The sequence below is a fragment of the Chionomys nivalis genome, chromosome 3, assembly GCF_950005125.1.
Source record: "Chionomys nivalis chromosome 3, mChiNiv1.1, whole genome shotgun sequence".
Classification (NCBI taxonomy): domain Eukaryota; kingdom Metazoa; phylum Chordata; class Mammalia; order Rodentia; family Cricetidae; genus Chionomys; species Chionomys nivalis.
Window position 1 is genome coordinate 121,288,061 of NC_080088.1, and position 27,509 is coordinate 121,315,569.

General features: G+C 47.0%; 1 protein-coding gene across 1 annotated transcript in view; it reads right to left on the minus strand.

Annotated features, from left to right (window-relative positions):
- The window catches only part of Acacb (acetyl-CoA carboxylase beta), a 125,007-nt gene that overhangs the window by 71,934 nt on the left and 25,564 nt on the right, over positions 1–27,509 (minus strand). The window contains exons 3-4 of the mRNA XM_057764110.1: positions 9,329–9,461; positions 7,700–7,838 (exon numbers count right to left, since the gene is read on the minus strand). Coding sequence (XP_057620093.1) covers positions 7,700–7,838; positions 9,329–9,461 — 272 coding nt within the window. The remainder of the gene's footprint in view (positions 1–7,699; positions 7,839–9,328; positions 9,462–27,509) is intronic.

Genomic DNA, 27,509 nt, shown 5'->3' on the forward strand with positions numbered 1-27,509 from the left:
CTTCTTCCTTCTGCCCCCTTTCCTCTTTGGGCACATAACACCATCCAGCTCAGTCTGTCTGGCGCTGGGGGCAAATCCTCAGGGCAAGTAGGCAGGCGAGACTTCCTTTGTTTCACTGGCCTGCCTGCACCAACCAAGGTAGGCGCTTTGTTTACGAACTACCCAACCTGCACGGAGATCTGATCTCGGCACCAGGAGAGACAGCAGTGGGGTGAGTTTGTGACCGGCGGCGGCGGAAGCAGCCCTGGGCAAGGAACTCTGAAGTTCCTCATCCCCCACCCTATACTCCCTGGGCTCCCTGCAGGGGCTCTACACCCCGCATACTGCCTCTCTCTTCTTGTCCCACCCAGCTTGCATCCAGAACCCTTCTTTCTTCTGCCCCCTTTCCTCTTTGGGCACATAACACCATCCAGCTCAGTCTGTCTGGCGCTGGGGGCAAATCCTCAGGGCAAGTAGGCAGAGGAGACTTCCTTTGTTTCACTGGCCTGCCTGCTACAAGCAAGGAGAGACATCACTGGAGCACCAGGAGAGCTATCACTGCAGAGAGCCATCACTGGGAAGGTACATCAGTAGGCAAGGAGACCTGATCAGGTAAAAGAAGATCCATAGGGGAGCATTCGGAGAAAGAGATGGGCAGGCGCCAATGCAAGAATTCACCCAACAATCTGAAAAACTATATGAAACCACCAGAACCCAGCAACCTCCCAACAGGAGGACATGAACACCTTAATCATGAAGAAGTAGATAAAATTGACTTTATGAAAGTGATTGACGCCCTTAAACAGCATGTAAAAAATGCCCTTATAGAAATGGATGAGAAGTATAACAGAAAGTTTGAAGAATTGAGTAAATCAGTGAATGATACCCTAGGAAACCAAGGAAAAACAATCAAACAGATAATGGAAACAGTTCAAGACTTAAAAACTGAAATGGAGGCAAAGAAGAAAACACAAACAGAAGGCCAGCTGGACAGGGAAAATCTAGGTAAACGAACAGAGACTACAGAAGCAAGCATAACCAACAGAATACAAGAGATAGAAGAAAGAATCTCAGATTCTGAAGATACCATAGAGAAAATAAACACGCTGATCAAAGAAAACAGCAAGGCCAACAAATTCTCATCACAAAACATTCAGGAAATATGGGACACAATAAAAAGACCAAACCTAAGAATAATAGGAATAGAAGAAGGAGAAGAAGCGCAGCTCAACGGTCCAGAAAATATATTTAATAAAATTATAGAAGAAAACTTTCCCAACCTAAAGAAAGATATACCTATGAAGGTTCAAGAAGCATACAGAACACCGAATAGGCTGGATCAAAAAAAAAAACATCCTCTCGCCATATAATAATCAAAACACAAAGCATACAGAATAAAGAAAGAATACTAAGAGCAGCAAAGGAAAAAGGCCAAGTTACTTATAAAGGTAAACCTATCAGACTTACACCTGACTTCTCTATGGAAACCATGAAAGCCAGAAGGTCCTGGATAGATGTACTGCAGAAACTAAGAGACCATGGATGCAAGCCCAGACTACTATACCCAGCCAAGCTTTCGTTCACTATAAATGGAGAAAACAAAATTTTCCAGGATAAAAACAAATTTAAACAATACGTAGCCACAAATCCAGCCTTACAGAAAGTAATAGAAGGAAAATCACTAACCAAGGAGTCCAACAATGACCACAATATCTCAGACAACTAGAGACCCTTCACCAGCGCAACACAAAGAAGGGGAACACACAAAATTTACAACTAAAAAAATGACCGGAGTTAACAACCACTGGTCATTAATATCACTTAATGTCAATGGACTCAACTCTCCTATAAAAAGGCACAGACTAAGAGATTGGATACGAAAACAGGATCCAACATTCTGCTGTTTACAAGAAACACACCTCAACCACAAAGACAGGCACCTACTCAGAGTAAAGGGTTGGGATAAGGCTTATCAAGTAAATGGACCTAAGAAACAAGCAGGGGTGGCCATACTAATTTCTAACAAAGTTGACTTCAAACTTAAATCAATCAGGAGAGATGGAGAGGGACATTTTCTACTCATAACAGGAACAATTCATCAGGATGAAGTCTCAATCCTGAATATCTATGCCGCTAATATAAAAGCACCCACGTACGTAAAAGAAACATTGTTAAAACTCAAGGCAGCCATCAAACTGCACACATTAATAGTAGGAGACTTTAATACTCCTCTCTCACCAATGGGCAGGTCAATTAGACAGAAACCTAACAGAGAAATAAGAGAATTAATGGAGGTAATGAATCAAATGGACTTAACAGACATCTATAGAATATTCCACCCAAATAGGAAAGAATATACCTTCTTCTCTGCAGCTCATGGAACCTCCTCAAAAATCGACCACATACTCGGTAACAAAGCAAACATCCACAGTTACAAAAAAATATTAATAACCACCTGTATCTTATCAGATCACCATGGATTAAAGCTAGAATTCAGCAACAATGCTACCCCCAGAAAGCCTACAACCTCATGGAAACTGAATAGTCAACTACTGAACCATACCTGGATTAAGGAAGAAATAAAGAAAGAAATTAAACTCTTCCTTGAAGACAATGAAAATAAAGAAACAACATACTCAAACCTATGGGACACTATGAAAGCAGTCCTGAGAGGAAAGTTCATAGCACTAACTGCCCACTTAAAGAAAACAGAGAAAGCACACATTGGAGACTTAACAGCCCACCTGAAAGCTCTAGAAAAAAAAGAAGCAGACTCACCTAGAAGGGGTAGAAGACTGGAAATAATCAAACTGAGGGCTGAAATCAACAAAATAGAAACACAGAAAACAATTGAAAGAATCAATGAATCAAAAAGCTGGTTCCTGGAGAAAATCAACAAGATTGATAAACCCCTATCCAAACTAATCAAACGGCAGAGAGAGAATTTGCAAATTAATAAGATCAGAAATGAAAAGGGGGACATAACCACAGACACAGAGGAAATTCAGAGAATCATTAGATCTTACTACAAAAGCCTGTATGCCACAAAACTGGAAAATGTAAAAGAAATGGACGCTTTTTTAGATAAATACCATATACCAAAGTTAAACCAGGACCAGGTGAACAACCTAAATAGACCTGTTAGTCGTGAAGAATTAGAAGCTGTTATCAAAAACCTCCCTTCCAAAAAAAGTCCAGGACCAGATGGTTTCAATGCGGAATTCTACCAGAACTTCCAAGAAGACCTAATACCTATTCTCCTTAATGTATTTCACAATATAGAAACAGAAGAGTCATTGCCAAATTCCTTTTATGAAGCTACAGTAACTCTGATACCAAAACCACACAAAGACCCAACCAAGAAAGAGAATTACAGGTCAATCTCACTCATGAACATCGATGCAAAAATCCTCAACAAAATTCTGGCAAACCGAATCCAAGAACACATTAGAAAAATTATCCATTATGATCAAGTAGGCTTCATACCAGAGATGCAGGGCTGGTTTAACATACGCAAATCTATCAATGTAATCCATCATATAAATAAACTGAAAGAAAAAAACCATATGATCGTTTCATTAGATGCTGAAAAAGCATTTGACAAAATTCAACATCCCTTTATGATAAAAGTCTTGGAGAGATTAGGGATACAAGGGTCATACCTAAATATAATTAAAGCTATATACAGCAAGCCGACAGCTAATATCAAATTAAATGGAGAGAAACTTAAAGCCATCCCACTAAAATCAGGAACACGCCAAGGCTGTCCACTCTCTCCATACCTCTTCAATATAGTTCTCGAAGTTTTAGCAATAGCAATAAGACAACATAAGGGGATAAAGGGGATTCAGATTGGAAAGGAAGAAGTTAAACTTGCATTATTTGCAGATGATATGATAGTGTACATGAGCGACCCCAAAAACTCCTCCAAAGAACTCCTACAGCTGATAAACGCCTTTAGTAATGTGGCAGGATACAAGATCAACTCCAAAAAATCAGTCGCCCTCCTATACACAAAGGATATGGAAGCAGAGAGAGAAATAAGAGAATCATCACCTTTCACGATAGCCACAAACAGCATAAAATATCTTGGGGTAACTCTAACCAAGGAAGTGAAAGATCTATTTGACAAAAACTTTAAGGCATTGAAGACAGAAATTGAAGAGGATACCAGAAAATGGAAGGATCTCCCTTGCTCTTGGATTGGGAGAATCAACATAGTAAAAATGGCAATTCTACCAAGGGCAATTTATAGATTCAATGCAATCCCCATTAAAATCCCATCAAAATTCTTCACAGATCTTGAAAGGACAATAATCAACTTTATATGGAGAAACAAAAAACCCAGGATAGCCAAAACAATCTTATACAATAAAGGAACTTCTGGAGGCATTACCATCCCTGACTTCAAACTCTATTACAGAGCTACAGTAATGAAAACAGCGTGGTACTGGCATAAAAACAGAGAAGTCGACCAATGGAATCGTATAGAAGACCCGGATTTTAACCCACAAACCTATGAACAACTGATTTTCGATAAAGGAGCTAAAAGTATACAATGGAAGAAAGAAAGCATCTTCAACAAATGGTGCTGGCACAATTGGATGTCAACCTGTAGAAGAATGAAAATAGACCCATATCTATCACCATGCACAAAACTCAAGTCCAAATGGATCAAAGACCTCAATATCAATCTGAACACACTGAACCTGATAGAAGAGAAAATGGGAAGTACCCTACAACATATGGGCACAGGAGATCGCTTCCTATGTATAACCCCAGCAGCACAGACATTAAGGGCAACATTGAATAAATGGGACCTCCTGAAACTGAGAAGCTTCTGTAAAGCAAAGGACACTGTCATTAAGACAAAAAGGCAGCCTACTGACTGGGAGAAGATCTTCACCAACCCCGCAACAGACAAAGGTCTGATCTCCAAAATATATAAAGAACTCAAGAAACTAGACTTTAAAAGGATAATTAACCCAATTAAAAAATGGGGCACTGAACTGAACAGAGAATTCTCAACAGAAGAAGTTAAAATGGCCAAAAGATACTTAAGGTCATGCTCAACCTCCTTAGCGATCAGAGAAATGCAAATCAAAACAACTTTGAGATATCATCTTACACCTGTCAGAATGGCTAAAATCAAAAACACCAAGGATAGCCTTTGCTGGAGAGGTTGTGGAGAAAGGGGTATCCTCATCCATTGCTGGTGGGACTGCAAACTTGTGCAACCACTTTGGAAATCAGTGTGGCGGTTTCTCAGAAAAATTGGGATCAACCTACCCCTGGACCCAGCAATACCACTCTTGGGAATATACCCAAGAGATGCCCTATCATATGACAAAAGCATTTGTCCAACTATGTTCATAGCAGCATTATTTGTAATAGCCAGAACCTGGAAGCAACCTAGATGCCCTTCAATGGAAGAATGGATGAAGAAAGTGTGGAATATATACACATTAGAGTACTACTCTGCGGTAAAAAACAATGACTTCTCGAATTTTGCATGCAAATGGATGGAAATAGAAAATACGATCCTGAGTGAGGTAACCCAGACCCAAAAAGAAGAACATGGGATGTACTCACTCATAATTGGTTTCTAGCCATGGATAGGGGCCACTGAGTCTATAATTTGTGATCCTAAAGAAGCTAAACAAGAGGGTAAACCCAAGGAAAAACATATAGATATCCTCCCAGCTATGGGAAATAGACATGATTGATGGGCAAAAAATTGGAATCTTGGGGGTGGGGTGGGATGGGGATGAGGGGTGATGGGGAGAGAAAAGTGTGAAGGAGAAGATGAGGGGAACTGGGGGAATCGGGGTGATTGGGGATAAAGGAAGGTTGGATAGGGGAGCAGGGAAACTCATACCTTAGGTAAGGGAGCCACCTAAGGGTTGGCAAGAGACTTGAACTTGGAATGGCTACCAGATGCCCAGGGCAATGTCCCCAGTTAGTTCATTGGGGCACCTGAGGATAGGGAACCTGAAATGAACCTATCCTATAATCATACTGATGAATATCTTGCATATCGCCATAGAACCTTCATCTAGCGATGGATGGAGATAGAGCCAGAGACCCACACTGGAGCACCGGACTGAGCTCGCAAGGTTATAATGAGGAGCAGAAGGAGAGAGAACATGAACAAGGAAGTCAGGACCATGAGGGGTGCACCCAACCACTGAGACAGTGGGGCCGATCTATTGGGAGCTCACCAAGGCCAGCTGGACTGCTACTGAAAAAACATGGGATAAAACCGGACTCTCTGAATGTGGCGGACAATGAGAACTGACGAGAGGCCAAGGAGAATGGCACAGGAACTTTCATCTGGCGATAGATCGAGAGAGAGACAGAGACCCAATTTGGAGCAATGGTCTGAGCTCTTAAGGTCCAAATGAGGAGCAGAAGGAGGGAGAACATGAGCAAGGAAATCAGGACCACGAGGCATGCACCCACCCACTGTGACAGTGGAACTGATCTATTGGGAGCTCTCCAAGGCCAGCTGGACTGGGACTGAATAAGCATGGGTTGAAACCGGACTCTCTGAACATGGCGGACAATGAAGGCTGATGAGAAGCCAAGGACAATGGCACTAGGTTTCGATCCTAATACATGAACTGGCTTTGTGGGAGCTTAGCCTGTTTGGATGCTCACCTTCCTGGGCCTGGATGGAAGTGGGAGGACCTTGGTCTTCCTGTAGGGCGGGGAATTTGGACTGCTCTTCAGTATCGAGAGGGAGGGGGAATGGACTGGGGGGAGGAGAAGAGGAGTGGGGATGGGGGAGGGGAGTGGGGGGAGGGGGCAATATGTGGGAGGAGGGGGAGGGAAATGGGAAACGGGGAGCAGTTGGAAATTTTAATTAAAAAAGAATAAAAAAAATGTAAAAAAAAAAAAAAAGTTAAAAAGACAATTGCTACCCGGGCGGTGGTGGTGCATGCCTTTAATCCCAGCACTCGGGAGGCAGAGGTAGGTGGATCTCTGGGAATTCGAGGCCAGCCTGGTCTACAAGAGCTAGTTCCAGGACAGGCACCAAAGCTACAGAGAAACCCTGTCTCGAAAAAAAAAAAAAAAAAAAAAAAAAAGCCAATTGCTGACGGTGACTTTAGAGTATGGTCTATTTCAACAGGACCGAAGCTAAACAGACAATAGAAACTAACAAACAACACACAGGGCTGTAGAAAACCGTGTGGAGTAACAGATATGGGCGGAAGGGCGTGGCTTGTGGGGATGAGAGAGAAGTGGGGAAAGAGAACCAACAAAAACTACTTTTGTTGAAGGCGCCATAATGAAGTTTAATGTGGTGTATGGTGATCAAAACACAAAAAACAAGGGGCAGGTGATTCCTACGGTACAGACCCAAGGTTGACTCCTGAAACACACACTCATGCACACACATGCACACACAAACATGTAAAAGAACACATAAACATGAGATAGTGAGCCAGGCAGTGGGGGCACACACCTTTATCCCAGTATTCAGGAGACAGAGGCAAGTAGATTTCAGTGAGTTCGAGGCCAGCCTGGTCTACAGGGTGAGTTCCAGGACAGCCAGGGCTACACAGAGTAACCCTGTCTCCAAAACAAAAACAAAACCCAAAAACCTATGAGCTAGTGAAGGAGACCCTACAGTTCTGGGTCCTGACTGAGCAGGATAGAGGAGGGGAGGGCAGACAGGAACGGCCACAACAGGAGTTGAGATGGCAAGTTCGGGTACCTGCATTGGCCTTAAGGTCCTCGGGGGTCACCATGACCACAAACCGGATGGCACGTTCATTCCGGAACATCTCGTAGGCCCAGCGGCGGATGGAACGCATACACTTGACCGCAGCAATGCCGTTGTTGGCAATGAGTACCTGAGGGAGACACCAGGAAGAGCTGGGGCCATAGTGCCACCTGCACGGGGACCCGAGAGCACCCAGGCCAGAACATGGTCCCACACAGCATATGCAGGGATGTCAGGGGAGTGGATGAGGGGCTTGGGTGGCACTGCTGTCATTCCCTCTGACATCGCTGTGTTCTGTACACACCAGACTCCAGTGCCGTGTTTGCTCTCTGCACTCCACCCTCACAACAACCCCCTGAAGGAACTTCTACCATTGTCCTATCTGACTAAAAACACACTGAAGCTCAGAGGAGTTAAGACACTTTCTCAGGGTCACACAGCCAGAGTGTCTGAGCTCAGGCTCAAACCCAGATCTCGCAAACTGTAAGGCTCAGATTTGGTTTTTAAAAATAATCATCCCAGCACTCAGGAGGCAGAGACAGGAGGATCTCTGTTAGTTCAAGGCTAACCTGGTCTACAGACAAATTCCAGGCTGGTCAAGGCTACACAGTGAGATCTCAATAAATAAATTATATGTAAATATGGGAGCCCGTGCGCCAGCCTGGCCAGGTAAGTGTAGTCTCACCCCTCAACAAAGACGACTCTTTGGCAGCAGGCAGAGACTGCTACAGAGATCCCAATTGGTCAGTGTGTGGATGATAAATGTCTGTGTGGGGCCCAATGCCAGCTGCGACATCTGCAGTTCAACCCCTACATCTAAAGTTCAGGACACATCTTGGGAGAGCAGACAAAAAGGCTGTGAGAGCCAGTGTCTCCCAGTGGGTCCAAAATGCAGTATCTAGAAATGAGGGACGGAAGAGTAGAAATCAATGGGAATAGGGCCCACTGCCGACTGAGCATGCCCAGAGCCTGGCTTCAGGGCCAGTACTGCATAGACTGAGGAACATGGCACACACTTGCGGGGTGGAGGCAGGATGATCAAAAGGTCAAGTTTATCCTTGGAGTTTGAGGCCAACCTGGAATACACAAACCCTATCTAAGAAAAAAAAAAAAGCAATTTCTGGATTTTCCTAAGGACTCTAAATCTGAGGGTCTTGTCAGCCTCGGGGTCACAGTTTGCTATGAACACAGTAGGAATAACCACAGAGTATGGACCTGCTTTGTGAGGAGTAGGAACCAGGTGAAACCAGGTGGACCCTCACACATGGCAACATTTGCTCGGCTGCAGCCCATCCGTGACGTCATAGTGTGGTCTCCTGTCCTCTAGGAAGCCTAGCTCAGGGAGTGGTGGCAGGGGCGAGGGTTCTACACATTCCTACCACCAGCCCAGGAAGCAGCCACACTCCAGCAGAGCACCCAGGAGCTCCTGATCAAGCCCAGAGCCTGTCTCCCCTTCCGAGGAATGAGGTAATACACCCATGCGGGGGGAAAGGGTGAAAAGTCCCCGAAGTCAAGCACCCAGCACCCAAGCAAGTGTCCCAAGTGGCGGCTTCTTTCCCTCTGAAGTATCCAACCAAGAAAAGGAGCCCACCCCCATCAGCATGCAGGACTCATCTGTACCTTCTCGATGACCCTGTTGCCCCCAAAGCGGGTGACAAACTCAGCTGGGGACGCTACAGTGAAATCTCTGTGCAGGTCCAGTTTCTTATGTTCACGGCCTCTCTTCACCAGGTGGAGTCCGGACATGCTGGGTCTGCGGAGAGGGAAGATGGGAGCCATAAGGGAGGAAGCCTGGGGCCTCCAGGGCAGAGTCGGAGGGAAAAACCAGTGGCCAGGGAGAGTGTGTGTGCTCACACACCCTACACATGCACAGACCACACACACCCTACACATGCACACACACCACATACAAGCACACCCTACACATGCACACGCCACACACACCCTACACACACACACACACGCACACACATGCACACACACAAAAAAAAAACACAGAAGCACAAAGAGACTCAAGGCTATCTCAGGAGGTCCATGCCTGCTATAATTCAGCCTTTGCTTGGCACGTCCCCTATCTGGGAACTTACAGCAACCATGGGCACACTATAAGCAGGAAGGAGATCTATACACACTATGACTCTTCATTCCAACATTTGACAAATTTAGTACATGGAACTTTCATGAACTTTTCTGTATAGACTTTTTATTATTATTAAAAGCTGAAAAAAGTTTTGGAAAACATAGTATAGAAGTTGTGCTTCCGGCACTTGGGAGGCAGAGGCAGGTGGATCTCTGTGAGTTCGAGACCAGCCTGGTCTACAAGAGATAGTTCCAGGACAGGCTCCAAAACCACAGAGAAACCCTGTCTCGAAAAACTAAAAAAAAAAAAAAAAAAAAAAAAAGAAGTTGTGCTTCCGACTCGCTTTCCCTCCCCTTCCTTCCCACCCTGGGCCTGGAAGAACAGCTGCCACCGGAAGAGAAGAAGAGGAAGGGTCAATCTATCACCAGTGAGCAGTGACCCCAGATCAGGTGTCAACACACAGGCACAATCACAGAGGGGTTCAGGAAGTGTCCCTCACACACACACACTCAAAGAAACCGGGGAAGAACATGAATGAGACGGGACTCCGAATACGCACGCTGATGGCAGACTCAACGAAGCCTCTGGGCCCAAGGAAGATGCAACCGTCCGTGTCGGTTCTTGTGCATTTGTACAGGAAATGCAAGGAGGACGAGCAGTCACCAAACCCTCTGTACTGTGGTGACCGGAGTCCCTGTCACCTGGTCACAAGGAGCACTGGCTGCTCCTGAGTACCTCACGGTGACTCTCAACTCCCTGTAACTCAAACTCCAGGGATCTAACCCTGACTTCTGGCCTTTGTGGGCCCTCCACATGATACATGCACAGACATACATGCAGGTAAACACTGATACACATAAACTAAAAACAAGTAGAATCTTAAAAGAAACAAAAGTCCTCTGTATACAGTCAGTGTGGATAAAAACTCACTGAGCGTTCAGGAAACTTAAAGGCTTGAAAACAAAAGGAAAAACACATGACAAGATGGCTCAGCGGGCAAAGGTGCTTGCTGCCAAGTCTGACTATCTGAGTTCAATCCCCAGGACCCATGTAGTGGAAGGAATGAAGCAACTCCTAAAAGTTGTCCTCTGATGCACACATGCATGCATGCATGCATGCGCGTGCACACACACACACACACATGCATACACCCCAAATAAATATAATAAAAACACAAACTACATCACAATACAAGGAAGGCCCCTGCCTCACTCCTCTGTAACCTCCGAAAGGAAACCCCTGTTGACTCCGGCATTTCACATCTGCAAGCTTCCACACCCCCAGGACACAGACAGACCCAGCTGAAGGGCAGAGATGCTTCCTGAGTGAAGTGCGTTAGGTTACACTGTAGGGACATCCTAGCACGCACTCACCCAGCTTAGGAAAGCCACATGATAAGTCTAGAATCTCTTTTTTGAAACAGTGTCTGTGTAACCCAAGATAGCCTAGAACTGAGATCCTCCTGGATCGGCCTCATAAGTAGCAGGGACATACAGCCTTGGCCATTCTACACAGCACTGGGCTAGAAACACCAACTGATCCTCACATATGTGGCTGTTTGGTGACTGAAGCAGCATCACTGGGCACACATCGCACTCTCCTGAGCCATCTGCCAGAGATGCCGCCTGTGGCCGTGCCATCCAGAGAGGAGGCCTAGCTGTTCCACAGCTGCTCTGTCCAGGCGCCTCCCCAGGCTCCTGCAGAGCGGGCTCTGTTTGGCCTGCTTGCTTTCACAGATGAGGGTGGTGAGCCACCATGGCCCTTTGTTCTCTATTTTCTTCTGGAGAAGGTGATTTTCACCTTTTACTTGATGTTCTTTGTTGGTCACAGACGCTAGCATAGGAGGCTAACTCCTCCGGGTCGTCACCCTCCCACAGGGGCCATCCCTAGGGGTGGCTTCCATCTCATACACCCGACAGGCACCACAGATGTCTGTCCTTCCTTCTGCCTTTCCTCACAGTAGGATTCTAACCCGGGGTGGCTGGCGGGCCCCATCTCTCTCTGGATACTCCCTTGTTTTGCTGGCAGAGATCTGTTGGTAGTGTCACACGGTTAACAAGACAATGTGTGTAACCGCAGTGTGCGTTACGATGATGTCCTCGACCCTGCCCCAGGTCCCCACCACCAGCATCCTGACCACATGCTGGCTGCTCTGCTGTAGACACTGCTGCTCTTTCCTGGTGTCCCCTATGGTTTCCATGGCAGAAACCCTCACGTAGCCTTCTGAGAAAGCTATGGAGGGGACAGAAAACATGACTGCCTTGCATGTCTGGCAACTGTTATCCTTCTGCTCTTGGGTACAGACCCGTTGTTCACTCTGTGCTGAGCTGAAGGAAGGCAAACTTCCTTCAGAGTTTTGAAGCCAGCGTCGTGGTGTCGGAGTCCCCAGGTGTTTGGGGTTTTTATTGTTTGTTTCTTTTTGTTGTTTGGCTGGAGGATTTTTGTTTGTTTTTTGGTTGGTGGGCTTTAATCTTTGATCTTTTGTCAGTGGCCTGGTTTTTCCATATTTGGAAGGTTACATGTTCTTCTGTCCCCTGTATTTGACGGTGTCATGTGTGCACAAACATGTCTGTTTCTGTCAGCGAGGCTGTGGATTTGCCAGGCCCTCTCGGTCTGGTGTCCTAGGTCTTCATGGTGCTGGGAATGGAGCCCGAGGCTCACAGGCTATGGATGGAAGGATTCTGAGATCTATCCCAAGCCCCGCCTTCTCTAAATTGAAAGTTGATACACTGGGACTCTGTCTCCGAATATCTCCTTACCTCTTATTCCTCCCTATCATATCCTGAAGCTTGGCTGTTGAAGTCAGAGGTTAGCCTACTACATTATATATTTTGTTGAAATTCTGAAGTTAGCCCATTAGAGCATTTTCTTCTCTCCTCTTTTCTTCTATCTTCTGGAGAAGTCCCTCAGCCTTCTCTCCTAACCATCCATGCAGCAAAATTCTTCATTTTGGCCCTTACATTTTCAATGTCCCAGGGTTGGTTTGGGGGTATGTAAATTTTCCCTTTTGGTTTTTTTTTTGTTTTTCCCCCGAAATAGGGTTTCTCTGTAGCTTTGGAGCCTGTCCTGGAACTAGCTCTTGTAGACCAAGCTGGCCTCAAACTCACAGAGATCCGTCTGCCTCTGCCTCCTGAGTGTTGGGATTAAAGGCGTGAGCCACTACCGCCCAGCTCCCTTCAGGTTTTCATAGAACATGTGTATTCATGATGCTATGTGTGTGCATGGGGTGTGTGCACACGTATGTGGAGGCCAGTGGACAGACAACCTTGGGCGCCATCCTCCACACACCATCCACCTCCTTTGGGACAGTCTCCCACCGACCTGGAGCTCACCCGTTATGCTGCAACAGCTACCTGCAAATTCTACACATCCGGACACTTATTTTCTAATGGGTTGGTGGGAATCGAACTCAGTTCCCCCAACTTGCAATACTGACTGAGCCATGTCCCCAACCCAATGTCTCCTCCTTAGAGCATCCTATTCCTTGACACCTGATGGCCTGCTGACCCTAGTAAGGAGAGTAGTGTTCCCGTTTCAAGCGTCCCTCTCCTGAATGGTGTCTATTGTTTCCAAAGCCATGGTTATTCCACCGTCCCCTGGAGCACCCAGTTTTCCTAGCTGGGATATGGGGACAATAACACACAGCTCATTCGGTAGGGCTGCATGTTTACTTATGATTAAGTGAGGCGTCCAGACCCTCAGTAGAAAGGGGCCCAGGGTGACATGTGGTGCTCAGTGAATCAATGACCACACCAGGAGAGTCAGGGTCTACCTGCTCCTTAACCAAGAGGAGCAACAAGCCACTCGCTGAGCCTATTCCACAAAGCCCCCATCTGAACTCTATCCTCGCCTGTCAGTGATCTTCCCTCACAGGCTGATATCACCCTGCACCAGAAAGTCTGACCCCTCCACTCTCGGACACACAAACCTTCCAGCTCCTGGGACTTGATGGAAATATGCACAGTTAAGAAAAACTCATTCTGAGGCTTAGAACCATCTGTGGCGTCACTTTGATTTTTGGCTGGTGATGGAATCCCTTTTTCAGGCAGGCCTCGAGCCCTTCCCTGAAGACCATCAAAGAAGGATGCAAGGCAAGGGGTAGCCTTGTTCCTGGCCCATCTCCAGTCCAGGCACAGGGCTGTTGTGATTCTTTTTGACAATGCTGGAAGCCAGCCAGTGTTGGCTCCAGACAGACGACCTTCCCCTGGCACTGGAGCCGACTGAAGGAGAACCTAAGAACACTAAGCCCTGACCTTACACAGGAGGACAAGGGTGAGGGCTGAAATGTGCCACGGTGGCTCGGGAAATGGCTTCAAGCATCAACCAACAACAGAGGTGCCAGCCAAACACCAATCCCAGTCAGCTGCTGGGGCACAAGACCAGGCTGTTCTGGGAGGAAATCAATGCTGTCAAGGGCATACAATGGCCTGGACTTTCTCGCTGACTTCCTACCGCTCTGTGTAGGAGAAGCTGCCATCTGTTCTCAGTAATGAGACAGGGAGGACCACTTACCTCAATTACAAAGTTGATAAGCAACAGAGCTGGGCGGGTGATTTAACCCTATCTAACCTCAGAATTTAACCAGGATAGAAAAGACTGAGTAGGTGCAAAGACAAACCCTGCAATATGGCCTCTGGAAATAAGAGAGAGGGCATGGGGGTCCTCAAGCAGGGCACTTCTGCTCCTCAGAAGGATGTGTGACAATACCAACTCAGGGAGTCTGTACCTAATGGGTCAAGATCAGAGATGTTGCTCAGCCCCATACAATGCACAGGGTGGCCCTGAGCTCCGACAGAGCTGCAGTGGGCAAACCTGGCTGGCCGAGGGTCACCCTCCTGATCTTCTGCTCCAGAACCTGTGACACCCTGCCAGTATTCTGCTCCTCCCCTTGGTCAGACCTGAAATGGGGAGTGGTGATGCACCCTGGAATCAAAACACCAGGGAGGTGGAGACAGGATTGTGAATTCAAGGTCAGCCTGAGTCACATGGGAAGTCTCCGTCTCAACAAGCAAATGCAGGCTGGGCCCCCAAGCCTGATGACTTGACTCTGAGCCTTTCAACCCCCAAGATGGAGGAAAGGAACCAACTAATGCAAACTGATCTGACTGCCACAGATGTCACCCTCTCCCCAATAATTTTTTGATAAATTAAACAAACATACAGCATCTAGGGAGGTGGGGTGCCGCTCAACAGTAGTACTCTTGCCTGTGGTAGACCCTGGGTACCATCCCAGGGTCAGAGAACAAACAGAGCTGTTCAGGGCCCCAGTGTCCCCCAACACTTAAATCCCTCACCCTCTCTTGTCACTAGGGGATGGGCAGGAACCAGCACCCTGACCACCACATGGTGGGAGGGAGGCAACGTCTACACAAAGCATGTCTGCAGTTGGTAACGGGGCATAGGAAGAAGGCATGAAGCCAGTGGAGCTGCTAAAGCCACTTTCCTACAGACAACTCAAAACTAGGTTCCTGGGAGCCACAGAGATGGTTCAGCAGTTCAGAGAGCTTGTCGTTCCTCCAAAGGACCCACACGGGTGGTTCACAGCTACCTCAAACTCCAGTTTCAGGGGATCTGATACCCTCTTCTGGCCTCTGAGGGTGCACACACATACACACACACACATAAACTCACACACACATACGGCACATACAGACAGATACACAGAGAGACACAGCATACACACACACACTCATACAGACAGACACACAGGCATACAGCATATACAGATAGACAGACACACACACACACACCAAAACACAGAAATAAAAACTAATCTTACAGATAAGTAGGAAACCAGATAATAGACCTTTGGAGATTTCTATTAAAAGCACTTAATTAAATTGATTTATTAATTTATTTGGAGGGGTCTGCATAAACTACCGTGTGTATGGAGAGGTCAGAGGGCAGCTTTTGGGAGTCAGTTCTTTCATTTATCATATAGACTCCAGGAATTAAACTTAGGTCAAGGTTAATGGCTGGCACCTTTGCCTGCTGAGTTGTCTTGACAGCCTGACCCTTGGGAATTTCTCAGGAACACACACCCTTTTGATGCCTTCTAGAATGATACCAGGTCAAGGGTGAGCAGAGGTGGTCCCTGAACAAATTCAATCTGCCATGAATGACTTTACCACATCCAAAGATTTCTATTGTGCCACATAACAATTACACGAACGTCCTGCTTTAGAGTCCTCTAATGGGACACAGCCAGGCCCATTTAATTGTGTAGTCACTACCACTATGAAAGGCGAAGTGAGTCGCTGTGAGAAACTATATGGTCACAAAGCAGAAAGTATTTACTATTTGGCCTTTTAGAGGAATAGCACACCAACCCTGAGGTAGACCGACATGGGGACTTTTGTATTGATTCCTGAATACGCACCTGTAATCCCAACTCTCAGAAAGTAGACACAGGAGGATCAGAGTTAAAGTTATCCTTGGGAGTTCAGAGTCAGCCTGGGCTATGTGAAATCATGTCTAAAAATATCAAAAGGAGAGGGAAGGGGTGGGTGCTGAGGAATAAGATGAACCCCATCTCTAGGAGGTGAGGGTAGGTGGACCATGGCAAGATCTCTCATGTAAGCAATGGCAGAATCCTCGTGACAGCACATCCTTTGACCCAGACAGAGGAGGGCCTGCTGGGGAAGATTATCTTAGGTATGTTACAAGGGCCCTGTTATGGAATATTAGTTTAAGATGTGTTACATTTGTTTATACTGTGGAACATTTCTTTAATGATGCAAAGATGTGTTGCATTCTTTTATGTTGCATTTGTTTAACTCTGTGGAGCTGTGTTAGTTTGCCTGCCTAAAACATCTGGTTGGTCTAATAAAGAGCCGAATGGCCAATAGCAAGCAAGGCAGGAGAAAGGATAGGTGGGGCTAGCATGCAGAGTGGATAAATAGAAGAAGAAAAAGAGAGAAAAGAGATCAAGGAACAAGAAAAGGAGGAGAGGAGAGTTCCAGGGGCCAGCCATACAGCTAGACACTGAGTAAGAAGGGAAGGAAATATACAGGAGTAGAGAACGGTAAAAGTTCAGAGGCAAAAGGTAGATGGGATAATTTAAGAAAAGCTGGCAAGGGCCTGAAAAGATGGCTTAATGGTTAAGAGCACTGACAGCTATTCCAGAGGACCTGAGTTCGATTCCCAGTATCCACATGGTAACTCTTACAAATTACATTTGTAATTCCAGTTTTAGGGGATCCAATGCTCTCTTCTGACTTCTTCTGGTGCAGGACACATGTGTCATACATGTATACATATATTCAGGCCAAACACTCATACACATTTTTTAATATAAACAAACAAATAAGAAATAAAAATTGGCAAGAAACAAGCCAAGCTAAGACCAGGCATTTATCAGAAATGAACCTCCATTGTAGCTACAAAAATTCTCTGTCCTGCTGGTCCCCCTGGACCAGTTTTTCTCCACCAGCCTGAAGCTGTTTATGAAATAACCACTCTGCCAAGCAGTGGTGACACACGCCTTTAATCCTAGCACTCGGGAGACAGAGGCAGGTGGATCTCTGTGAGTTCAAGGCCAGCCTGGTCTACACAGCAAGTTCCAGGACAGGCTCCATAGCTACTAAGAAACCCTGTCTCAAATAACAAAAAAAAAAGAAAAAAAGAAAAAAGAAAGAAAGAGCCACTCTGAAGCTTAATATTAATTACATACTCTTTGGCCTATTAGCTCAGGTTTTTTATTATCTAACTCTTACATCTGAAATTAACCCATTTCTATTATTTTATATTTTACCACGAGGCTCGTTTGTTACCTCACATCTTGCTTCTTGGGCTTCTGCCTGAGTCTGCCTTCTTTCTCCCAGCATTCAGTTTAGTTTTCCCACCTAGCTCTATTCTGCTCTGCCATAGGCCAAAGCAGCTTCTTTATTATCCAATGGTAATAAAACATATTCAGAGCATAGAGAGGGGAATCCCACATCACTCCATGTGTGATTAATTTGGGAGCTGGGTGGCAGGCTCCTGAAAGGTGAAGGTGGAGGGATATGATCTCCATGCTCCATGAACCACTTGTACCCATGAAGATGTGGCGGACCCTAGCCCTAGGTCCTTTTCTTGGCCCTCTGCTTAGACATGGCCAGCTAAAGGACTTCACAAAGGGTCCCTAAAGGCTTTGTTAGTTAAGCAGGTCAAGCTTTTAACATAGCAGATAGAATCCAGAGCTGGTAGAATGAACCCGGTGGGCAACAGCCTGGGGTCAGTCGAATCCCTGCTCAACTCATGCTCAAGGCAACGGAGGCAGGGCAGTGTTGGCGCTCGCCTTTGATCGGCACTCGGGAAGCAGAGGCAGGTGGATCTCTGAGTTTGAAGTCAGCCTGGTCTATAGAGTGAGTTCCAGGATAGCCAGAGCTACACAGAGAAACCCTGTCTTAAAAAACAGAAAGAAAAAAAGAAAAAGGAAGGAAAAGAAAAATTTGAGGTTACCGCATGAGAAGTTGGCATGACACCTACAAAGAACTCATACTAACATGGGAAAAGCGTCCCACAATGATAGCAGGTATAATGACTGTGCAAGCTAATCTAATAAGTCTCCTTGTAATACATATTTGTTCTATCCACCCTGATCACCTGGAGAGCCCAGACCTTGAATTAGAGTTACAGGAGATCTTTAGAGAACCTGTTCTAGACCTGGGGCGCAAGCCTAGGACTATGGTTAGTCCTGAGCCCATCGATACTGGATGGCTGGCTTGTTTTCCTACATGTACATACCAATGATAAAGTCTATCTTATAAATTAGTCATGGTAAGAGATTCACAATAACAGGGCCGGCGGTGATGGCGCATGCCTTTAATCCCAACACTCCAGAAGCAGAGGCAGGCAGATCGCAGTGAGTTTGAGGCCCGCCTGGTCTACAGAGCTACTTCTAGGACTGACAAGGCTACACAGAGAAATCTTGTCTCAAAAACAAAACAACAACAAAAGAGATTTCCAATAATATTAATAAATAGATTCATTGTAACAAGTACCATAATAAAATCTCCAGAATCTCTCCCCTTCTGCTTTTAGGCAATTGTTAAGGAAATAAGAGTTACTTGAGCAGAAGTAGCATGGTAACATAATGGCCATGTGGTGACCAGGAACGCACTAAATACTAAGGTGCAGATAGCATACAAAGAATGGATACACTGTACAAAAGAATACTTTGTGTGGGGGATGGGCTCTCAAAAGATTTCATCACATCCCTCAGGGCCATCAACGACATAAAATATACGAACTATGTCTGGAATTTTTAACTCAATATTTTCAGACCATATTTGATAGAAGGTAAAACCATAAAGAAGGTAAGACTATTGAACTGACCAGACATTTGCTACCACTTGACTGGGAGTTTCTGGAAGATACAAGTAGTTCTTGCCAAACACAGCTATACCCCTTCTTGTTTGCAGAGGCAAACTTTACACACATGGGACGTGCATAGCGGATCCTGATGGACCAGGTAATCTGCTACAAGAAAGTAGCTAAGGAGAAGGCAGTGCCTCAGCTCCAGGCTGTGGCTTGCTGTGCTGTATCTACATCACAGAGGAGATAAAGCTGGACTATCCACTGCACACAGTGACTGCTTGCACGTGTTAAAGTGCATCATTTACAGGAACACGCTGGACCCAGGAAAAGCCTGGCACACAGAGCAAGGTTGGCAAGTCAAGTCCCAGCTAGTTGATACCTCAAGTGTTATAACCTAGCCTCTGTCCGAATACTCAGGTCATCTAGCAAAGCCCACAAGTGGTGGCACGGGCTTTCTAGAAACCAGTGAGTGGAGCTATGTGCCAATAAAACTTTATTTGTGCACTCTGACCTTTGAATTTCTCATAGTTTTCACACAAATGGTGTTCTTCTCTTGATTGCTTTCAACTGTTTAACCCCATAGCAACTATTGCTCTCAGGCCAGAAAAACACAGATAAACTCATCATTTGCAGAGCCCACTTGAAAAAAGACTAAAAGTGAGTTACAATACAATAAATTCTGTATGGTTCAATTTTATAAATTAATCATGTGCACTGGAAACAAGGCTTGTTAGTATCTACTGTTGATCCACGTGGAATTATATCTTTACTTCTCTTTTTGTTTATTCATAATTTTCAAAGTTTGTGCATTTGTTTGTTTAAGGCTTTATGTGTGTTGGCTTTCTTATACAGCCCAAGTTGGCCTCAAACTCAATCCTCCTGCCTCGGCAGTGCCAGGATTACAAATGTGCACTACACTACGGGCTAAAGGGCTGAATTCTCAGCAACGAATGCAACATCCCTTTGGTGACTGTTTTCATAGTGCGATAAATGAAAGGGGAAAGGAAATTAACAGTCGAGTAGGTGGGGCTAGAAGCTCTGCCCAATTAGCATGCCCAGAAAATGACCTTTAATAAAAAACTTGCTCAGGGTACCTGAGCTCTCCAAGGGCTTCAGCTTCAAAAAGTGTTGCCTCCCACAAGCGCCACTTTCTCAAGGCCAAAGAGGCAAGAGGAGAGGAGATCGGAAGGGTGCCGCGACCCAGGAATCAATCTAGAGGCGCTTGTGTGCTGGGCAATGTTTTCTCCAAACATCACTGAGTGCCCACCTAGGACGCTAGTTTGCAAGGTGGGCTCCATCCCCTATAGCGGCCCAAGCTAAACTCGAATCTCTTTGGGAGGAAGGTGGGGAAAGATAGGGTGTTCAGGGGCGGACAGCGGATCTGGACTGGAAGGGGCACACGAGTTTGCAAAAGCAGTTACTCTAAGATCGCGGGCTTACTTACTTTCCTGTGAGCTCAGGGAAACAGACCTTGCATTTAGCGGGGCTCATGTTGCCAGGCCCACCGGCCAATCCTAGCCGGCTCCCATGGGGATGCGCAGTTTGCAACCCCTAATCCCAGGGAGCAAGCCCCGTTCCCAAGGCACAGCACGGTCGCCAGGTCGCCACCAGAGTCGGAAGCGTTCTCCCGGAGGGCCTCTGACCGCAGCTTGCGACAGCTGCAACAAGCGGGGCAATGCGCCTCGCAGGCCATCCCGAACTGCTCTCTACTCTTGGAAGCCGAAGCAAAGCCCCGCCTGGCCACGCCCTGCTAGAATGACCGACCTCCTGCCGGTCCCCTAACCTCCCACCAGGCTATGTGGCTTCACCCACGCCCCTACGGCTCGGCCACGCCCCAGGGCCTCGCCTCCAGCCAACTCCCAATTCCGACACGGCCACGCCCCCAGAGAGCTGTCCCGCCCGGGCCCCGCCTCCCCCTTTCCCCAAGCCACCTCTGCTCCTGCTCCAGACCTCTGGTGAACTCAGGGAGACTGTCCTCTTCCTCCCAGCAACCCCGGAGATGTTTCACAGCCCTCTACACTGCACTCCATAAGTTTGACATGCACGGTAGGGATCCGATGAAAATGCTGAAGCTCAAAAAGGCAGTCACTCTTGTGCTGGTTACGGGGGTGGGGGGGGGGGGGCTCGGTGAGTTTCCCACGTTCAGTTTAAAGATGTTTTAAGATACGTTTATTATTTTTATAGGTGGACCTCCCTCAGCAAGTGTGGATATCAGGGAACAATTTGTGGGAGTCGGTTCTCGCCTTCCACCACGTGGGTCCTGGGGATTGCTTGGGTTACCAGGCTTTTTTACTCATTGGAGCCACCGAGGACCCTATTAAGCATCAACAAAATCGGGAAAAGTCCAGGAGGCTCCCTGGGCTCATCCCCACCACACCTTGGCTTCACAGATGAGGAAGGCGTGGACCGGAGAAGAGAAGGCCCTCACAGGGACAGGACTATACATAAGTACGTTCTGAAGCACTGCATAAAAATCCTGCAATGAACTCGGGGGAGGCGGGGTTACTGAGGGCGTAGCTTAGTGGTAACCCCTGATGGCACCTGTTCCCTGGGCTGTATGCCCAGGATCTCCCTCTAGAGGGCCAATAAGCACCCCACAGCCATGTGAACAGGAACCCTTACCCCAGTTATACAAGAGTCGGAGATTCTGGGAGGCCTTCATTAGACAATTGAAGAAAAACAAAAAAAGGGTGGGCAAAATTCTCAGTTTATATTTTCTAGGTCTCCCCACCCCAACCATGGGTTTTAACTTCACCTCCTCAAAAAAAGAAGAGGAGGAAGAGGAGGAAGGAAGGAAGAGAGAGACAGGGAGGAAGGGAAGGAGGGAGGAAACCCACGATAGGTTGATTTGGTTTTCTTCTTGTAAGTTTCACGGCAGTAACCATCCTCCCACTGGCTAAAGTAACAAAGACACCCAAACAGCCTGCATTCCAGCTCAGGATCCTGCAGAAAAGTCTGGCTCTGCAGCTTCCTGACAGCCAGCTAGCTTTTTATCGCCAAACTCCCAAAGCTCCCTCAGTGTTCTGTGGATGTTCTCCTAACTTCAGGCCAACAGTGTGAACGGCACCATGTGAAGACCAGCTCCCCAGTAAGAGAATCAGCTGCAAGCTTGACATGGGTTTGTCTGAATTCTTTTTTGACAGGAGAGGGGAAGTCGTGGTCCAGCAGAGATCTGATCTCAGCACTGACTTGACTGACATGCTGACGGCATGGACTCGGTAGAGCTAGTGAGAGTGGACCTCTACCTCTGTGCTCTGCTCCCCTGAGCCCCAGAACTCTCCCCTAGTGCTGAGAAGTGACCAGGTACAGGTGGGCTGTACTTTGCCAGACCACCAAGGTCATTCGAACCGTGCAGGTCAAATTCTATTTTGGTGTTTCTTCTGCTGCCCAGGCTGGCTTCCAAAGGTTTGAAGCCATCCTCCTGCCTCAGCCATCCTAGGAGGCCACACTCCAGGTGGCACCACCACACCCCGGCTGATTTCCTTCCGCCTGCATACATTAAGGAATAAAGATGAAAAAGACGGATCGCTACACACCCTGGTGTGCCACTCTGCCTGCGTACAAACCAACATGTGCTTTTCTCTTTTTACTTTTCTATCCCCCCTTTTCCCCGTTTTTCTTCTTCTTCTTCTTTTTTTTTTTTTTTTTTTTTTTTTTGGTTTTTCGAGACAGGGTTTCTCTGTGGTTTTGGAGCCTGTCCTGGAACTAGCTCTTGTAGACCAGGCTGGTCTTGAACTCACAGAGATCCACCTGCCTCTGCCTCCCAAGTGCTGGGATTAAAGGCGTGTGCCACCACCGCCCGGCTCCTGTTTTTCTTCTTAATTGAGACAGGGTCTCACATAGCTGGCCTTGAACTCCCGACCTTCTTGCCTCAGCCTCCCTGGTGCTGGGTTTACACACATGAGCTCTCCTCCCCCAACGGCTGCGCTGTTGAATGAAATTGCTCAAATGGGACCGACCGTGGCTCCACCTCGTTTTTAAGCCTTTCTCTTGCGCTATCAGCAGCTAAATTTAACTTTTGGGTATTGCAGAGGGAAAGTCTTGGTCAGTTGCAAGACACACGCTCAACAAGAATCTGATTGCAAGAGGCTGGCTGTGGGTGGAAAACTGTGTTCTGACAAACTTGGCTGCCCCACCCTCCAATGTGACCTTGACTGAACCTCTTCTCTGCACTTTCTGATCTATAAAACCACCGCATAATTAATTTGCTTTCACCTAAAGAAAACTCAGGAGTAGGACAGCTCTAGCTCAGCTGGTCGTGTGTTTGCCCGCACACAGCAAGCCCAGGCTCACACATGTATGTGCCTGTGATCCCAGCACCGGAGAGTGGGGAGGGGAACAGGGTGATCAGGTGGTCAAGGTCACCCTTGAACAACCCTCAGAACTCACAAAGTAGAAGAACTAATTCCAGAAAGTTGTTCTCTGACCTCCACATGCTCCATGGCACATGTGTACACACATGCAACACAACCACACGCATACTGCACATACCACAAACATGCAACAAAACCACACAGATGCCACACATACCACACACAACATACCCATATGTAAACACTACACATACAACCACAACTACACATCTGACCACACACTTATACTACACACACTAACACATACCACACGGGCTAAAACATACACACTACACACACAACCACACAAGTACAACCCTAAGATGCAGACATTGTTGACCGTATGCTGAGGGCTTGTTCTAGCACACGGCACACAGCGCACAGTCCTCCCTTTGAAACTCCCAGGGCTCACGTACGTTGGGATTTGGAATGTATTTTTTAGAAAGGCTAAATTGTGTTCTCCGTGTTATCACACTGATAATTCAGCACAGGGAGGGAAGGCTGCAGATAAGATAGCTCAGCACTGTGGAGAGAGTCTGCTTTCATAGCTTTATCCTCAGCAGTGCAGTGTCCGAACCCTGAACCCCCTCCTATCCTGCCTAATCCACCCACAGCATGCAGTCAGTGCCACAGTGTGTCCCTGTTAGGACAGGGGACAGTGGCAGTTTTGAACCCAGGTGTCTTACACCAGGTCCACTGTACTCCAAACCTACGGGCACGTAGTTGGCAGGAAGGGTTACACTGCATCCGGGGTTTGTGACCTGAACCCCAGAGACTGTGAGCAACTGCTTTGACACAGCACACGATGTGCTTATTGGCTCTGTTTCTATGAGTTATGGGAGAATTTGAACCCTTGACGACCAACCAAGTCCAGAAAAGGACCAAAGAGTATCAGTACCCATCAACATATTTTTCCATCAGTTCTGTCCCTCTAGTCAGCCTCGCATCCATCCCTTCATCCACCCATTCTTCTATGTGGTCAGCACCCATCCATCGATTCAACTATCAACCTACATATATCCATCCATCCAGCTATCCTTCTAAGCACCCATTCAGCCTTCCGTCCATCCAGTTCATCCATCCGTCTACCTATCTATCCACTGATCCACCTGAAGAGTCCAAGAAAAAGAATATAAAAATGAAGATTCCAAAGAGAGAAATGTAGAAATAAAGAAATATAAAGTTGTAAGCCTGGGAGAACGAGAACAGACTCTCAGCAGCTCTCTCAGCAGCTTGAGGATTAACTATTAACAGTGGGCTATTTCACTTTACAACCCATAGCTCTATTTACAAGACCGGAGCTTCTCTCTGCAAACTGAGAGTAGTGTTCTGGCCATCCTTGATAAACAACAGGTATGAACTGAGTTAATCTTTAGGAGACAGAGATACGTGACCTCTGGGATAGGCACTGTCTCTGTTATGGGAAACTGGCACCATTAAAGGGGAGGCACAAGGCTTCAGTATACACTGCCTGGAGGTACCAGGAGACAGTGGACAAGGCAGAAACACCGGTTTGACTAATGAGCTCTGATAAAGGAGGTTGTAAAGTGTGGCAGGCAGTCAGTATCTGAGTTTTACCTTGAGATAGTGTGAAGAACTTTCTTCTAGCTGGGTTCGAGGCCAGCCTGGTCTACAAGAGCTAGTTCCAGGACAGGCTCCAAAGCTACAGAGAAACCCTGTCTTGAAAACAAAAAAACAACAACAAAAAGAACTTTCTTCTATCTTCTAAGTTCCCAGCCTAAGAACCAATTATTCTAATTTATTAACCCTCTGATATTACTAGCAAGCAGTCCCTTTTTCTAACTAATTGCTAAAGACATCTGTTTTCTTGCAATTAGTGACTTTCACTGTAATCTCTTCTGAAACATATTTCATGATTGCTGCCTAGTTACCCATTGACGTTAGAACCCACTCCCCTCCCTTAGGATCTCCGTTGACTGGCCCACTAGTCGGGACAAGATCATAAAAATCCCTTTGTTCAGACCTAATGCTTGGTGCCCCTACTTAGAAACCGGCCTTTGGCCACAGCCTAATAAACACCATCTCTAGCTGTGGTCTCAGCTAGCCGATAAGCTTCTGTGCCCCGTGGTATTGTTTGGGTTTTTTGTTGTTGTTGTTGTTTGTTTGTTTGTTTGTTTTAAGTTTGCTTCTGGTTTTCCTGGAATCTGGTTTCTGGAATAAAGTTTGCTTCTGGTTTATTAGACTTTGGTGGACTGTCCCCATCTTTGCACGAACCCCTGGACCCAACACACCAAACATCCATCATCAGTTTCCACATTTGTATTTTTGCATGCCCCAGAATGTCTGTAGAGAGCACACATCATTTATTTTGCTCATGCGTTTGGCAAATATTCAGAGGCTACCGTTAGCCAGTGCTGGGCTGGGCGGTGAGCAAAGGCAGATCCCGTTACTCAGGGACTTGCTCCCCAGCACAGGAGAGAGGCCACACACACAAGCAGATAAAGACATAGCGGGCACAGCTGAGGCTGTGAACACAGCAAACAGAGTGGGCTCTGAAGAAACTAGGAGCTAGACTACAGAAACTAAAGGCGGGTCAGGGACAGGCAGCGCTGGGTAGCAGGTCCTTACAAAGATGAAAAGGAAGAGGCCAGTCTGTCCTCAGTGTCACCAGGAATTCTAGGATAGTGACAGCCACTGAAGTGCAAGTCCCAAACCGTGCGGTCACCACAGGCCTTAATCCCAGGACTCAGAAGCAGGGGCAGGTGGGTCTCTGCGAGTTCAAGGCCAGCCTGGTCTATAGAGCAATTTCCAGGACAGTCAGAGCTACACAAAGAAACCCTGTTTTAAAAAACAAAAGACAGAAGAGAGCAAATCCCTGCTGGTGGGAACAAAGGAGCCTTTAGTGTAGAAAGAGAAAGAGCCAAGGAGGAGGGCTCTAGGAAGGTGAGGACGAGGTAGGAAGGGAAGGAGCTTCCGCCTGCCACTGCGGCCTGGCCAGAAGAAGCCCGTCTAGAAATTGGCACCTGCAGTGGAGCTGGAGCGGAGGGCTTGAGCAGAAGCCACAAGAGGCCACAGACATTTCATTTCTGCCATGGTTCTCACAGAAGGGCAGACACCCAGGCTTCTCCCAGGTCTTCACTAGCTGTGTTGGCAATGGGAAGAAGCCAAGCCAATCAGCTAATCCTCTAGTCTGGGTATCCTTCTACAGAAACTGGGTATCCCAAGATTTTAGGAGACCCAGCTAGCAGCTGCTGAGATGTGAGGATATTCCCCTGAAAAGTCATCACGTTGAAGATTTAAGCTCCAAATTCATATGCTGAATTCATATCTGGAGATAGGGCCTTGGGGAATTAAGATGAGGTCATGAGGATGTGACCCCCACCCCATGATGGCGTTAATGGCTTTATAAGAAGAGGAAGTGGGACCTGAGCTGGCATTTTAGCCTGTCTCCTCATGTGATACCTCTGCCATATTAGGATGCTAGGCAAGGCCCCCACCAGGTGGCAGGCCCTGCTCCTCCTGGACTTCTCGGAACCAATGAGCGCTCTCTCTCTTCTCTCTCTCTCTCTCTCTCTCTCTCTCTCTCTCTCTCTCTCTCTCTCTCTCTCTCTCTCTTCTCCTTTCTCCACCCCCCCCACCCGTTGTCTAAGACAGGCTTTCTCTGTGTAGCCTCGGCTGTCCTGGAACTCACTGTAGACCAGGCTGGCCTCAAACTCTTAGAAAAATCCACCTGCCTCTGCCTCTAAGTGCTGGGATTAAAGGCATGCGCCACCACTACCCAGCTTTCACCTGTGGTTCTTTAACTGGTAACTAGTTACCCACAGGCTCCTCTTTCCCAGCTGGGCAGAGAGCTCTAGAAAGCCACTTTGCTGGCATGGGGCCCTGGGCCCACAGCAGGTGCACGCAGCAGGTGCACACAGTGGGTGCACACAGCAGAAGCATGCAGCAGATACACACAGCGGGTGCACGCAGCAGGTGCACACAGTGGGTGCACACAGCAGAAGCATGCAGCAGATACACACAGCGGGTGCATGCAGCAGGTGCACACAGCAGGTGCACACAGCGGGTGCACACAGTGGGTGCACACAGCAGAAGCATGCAGCAGATA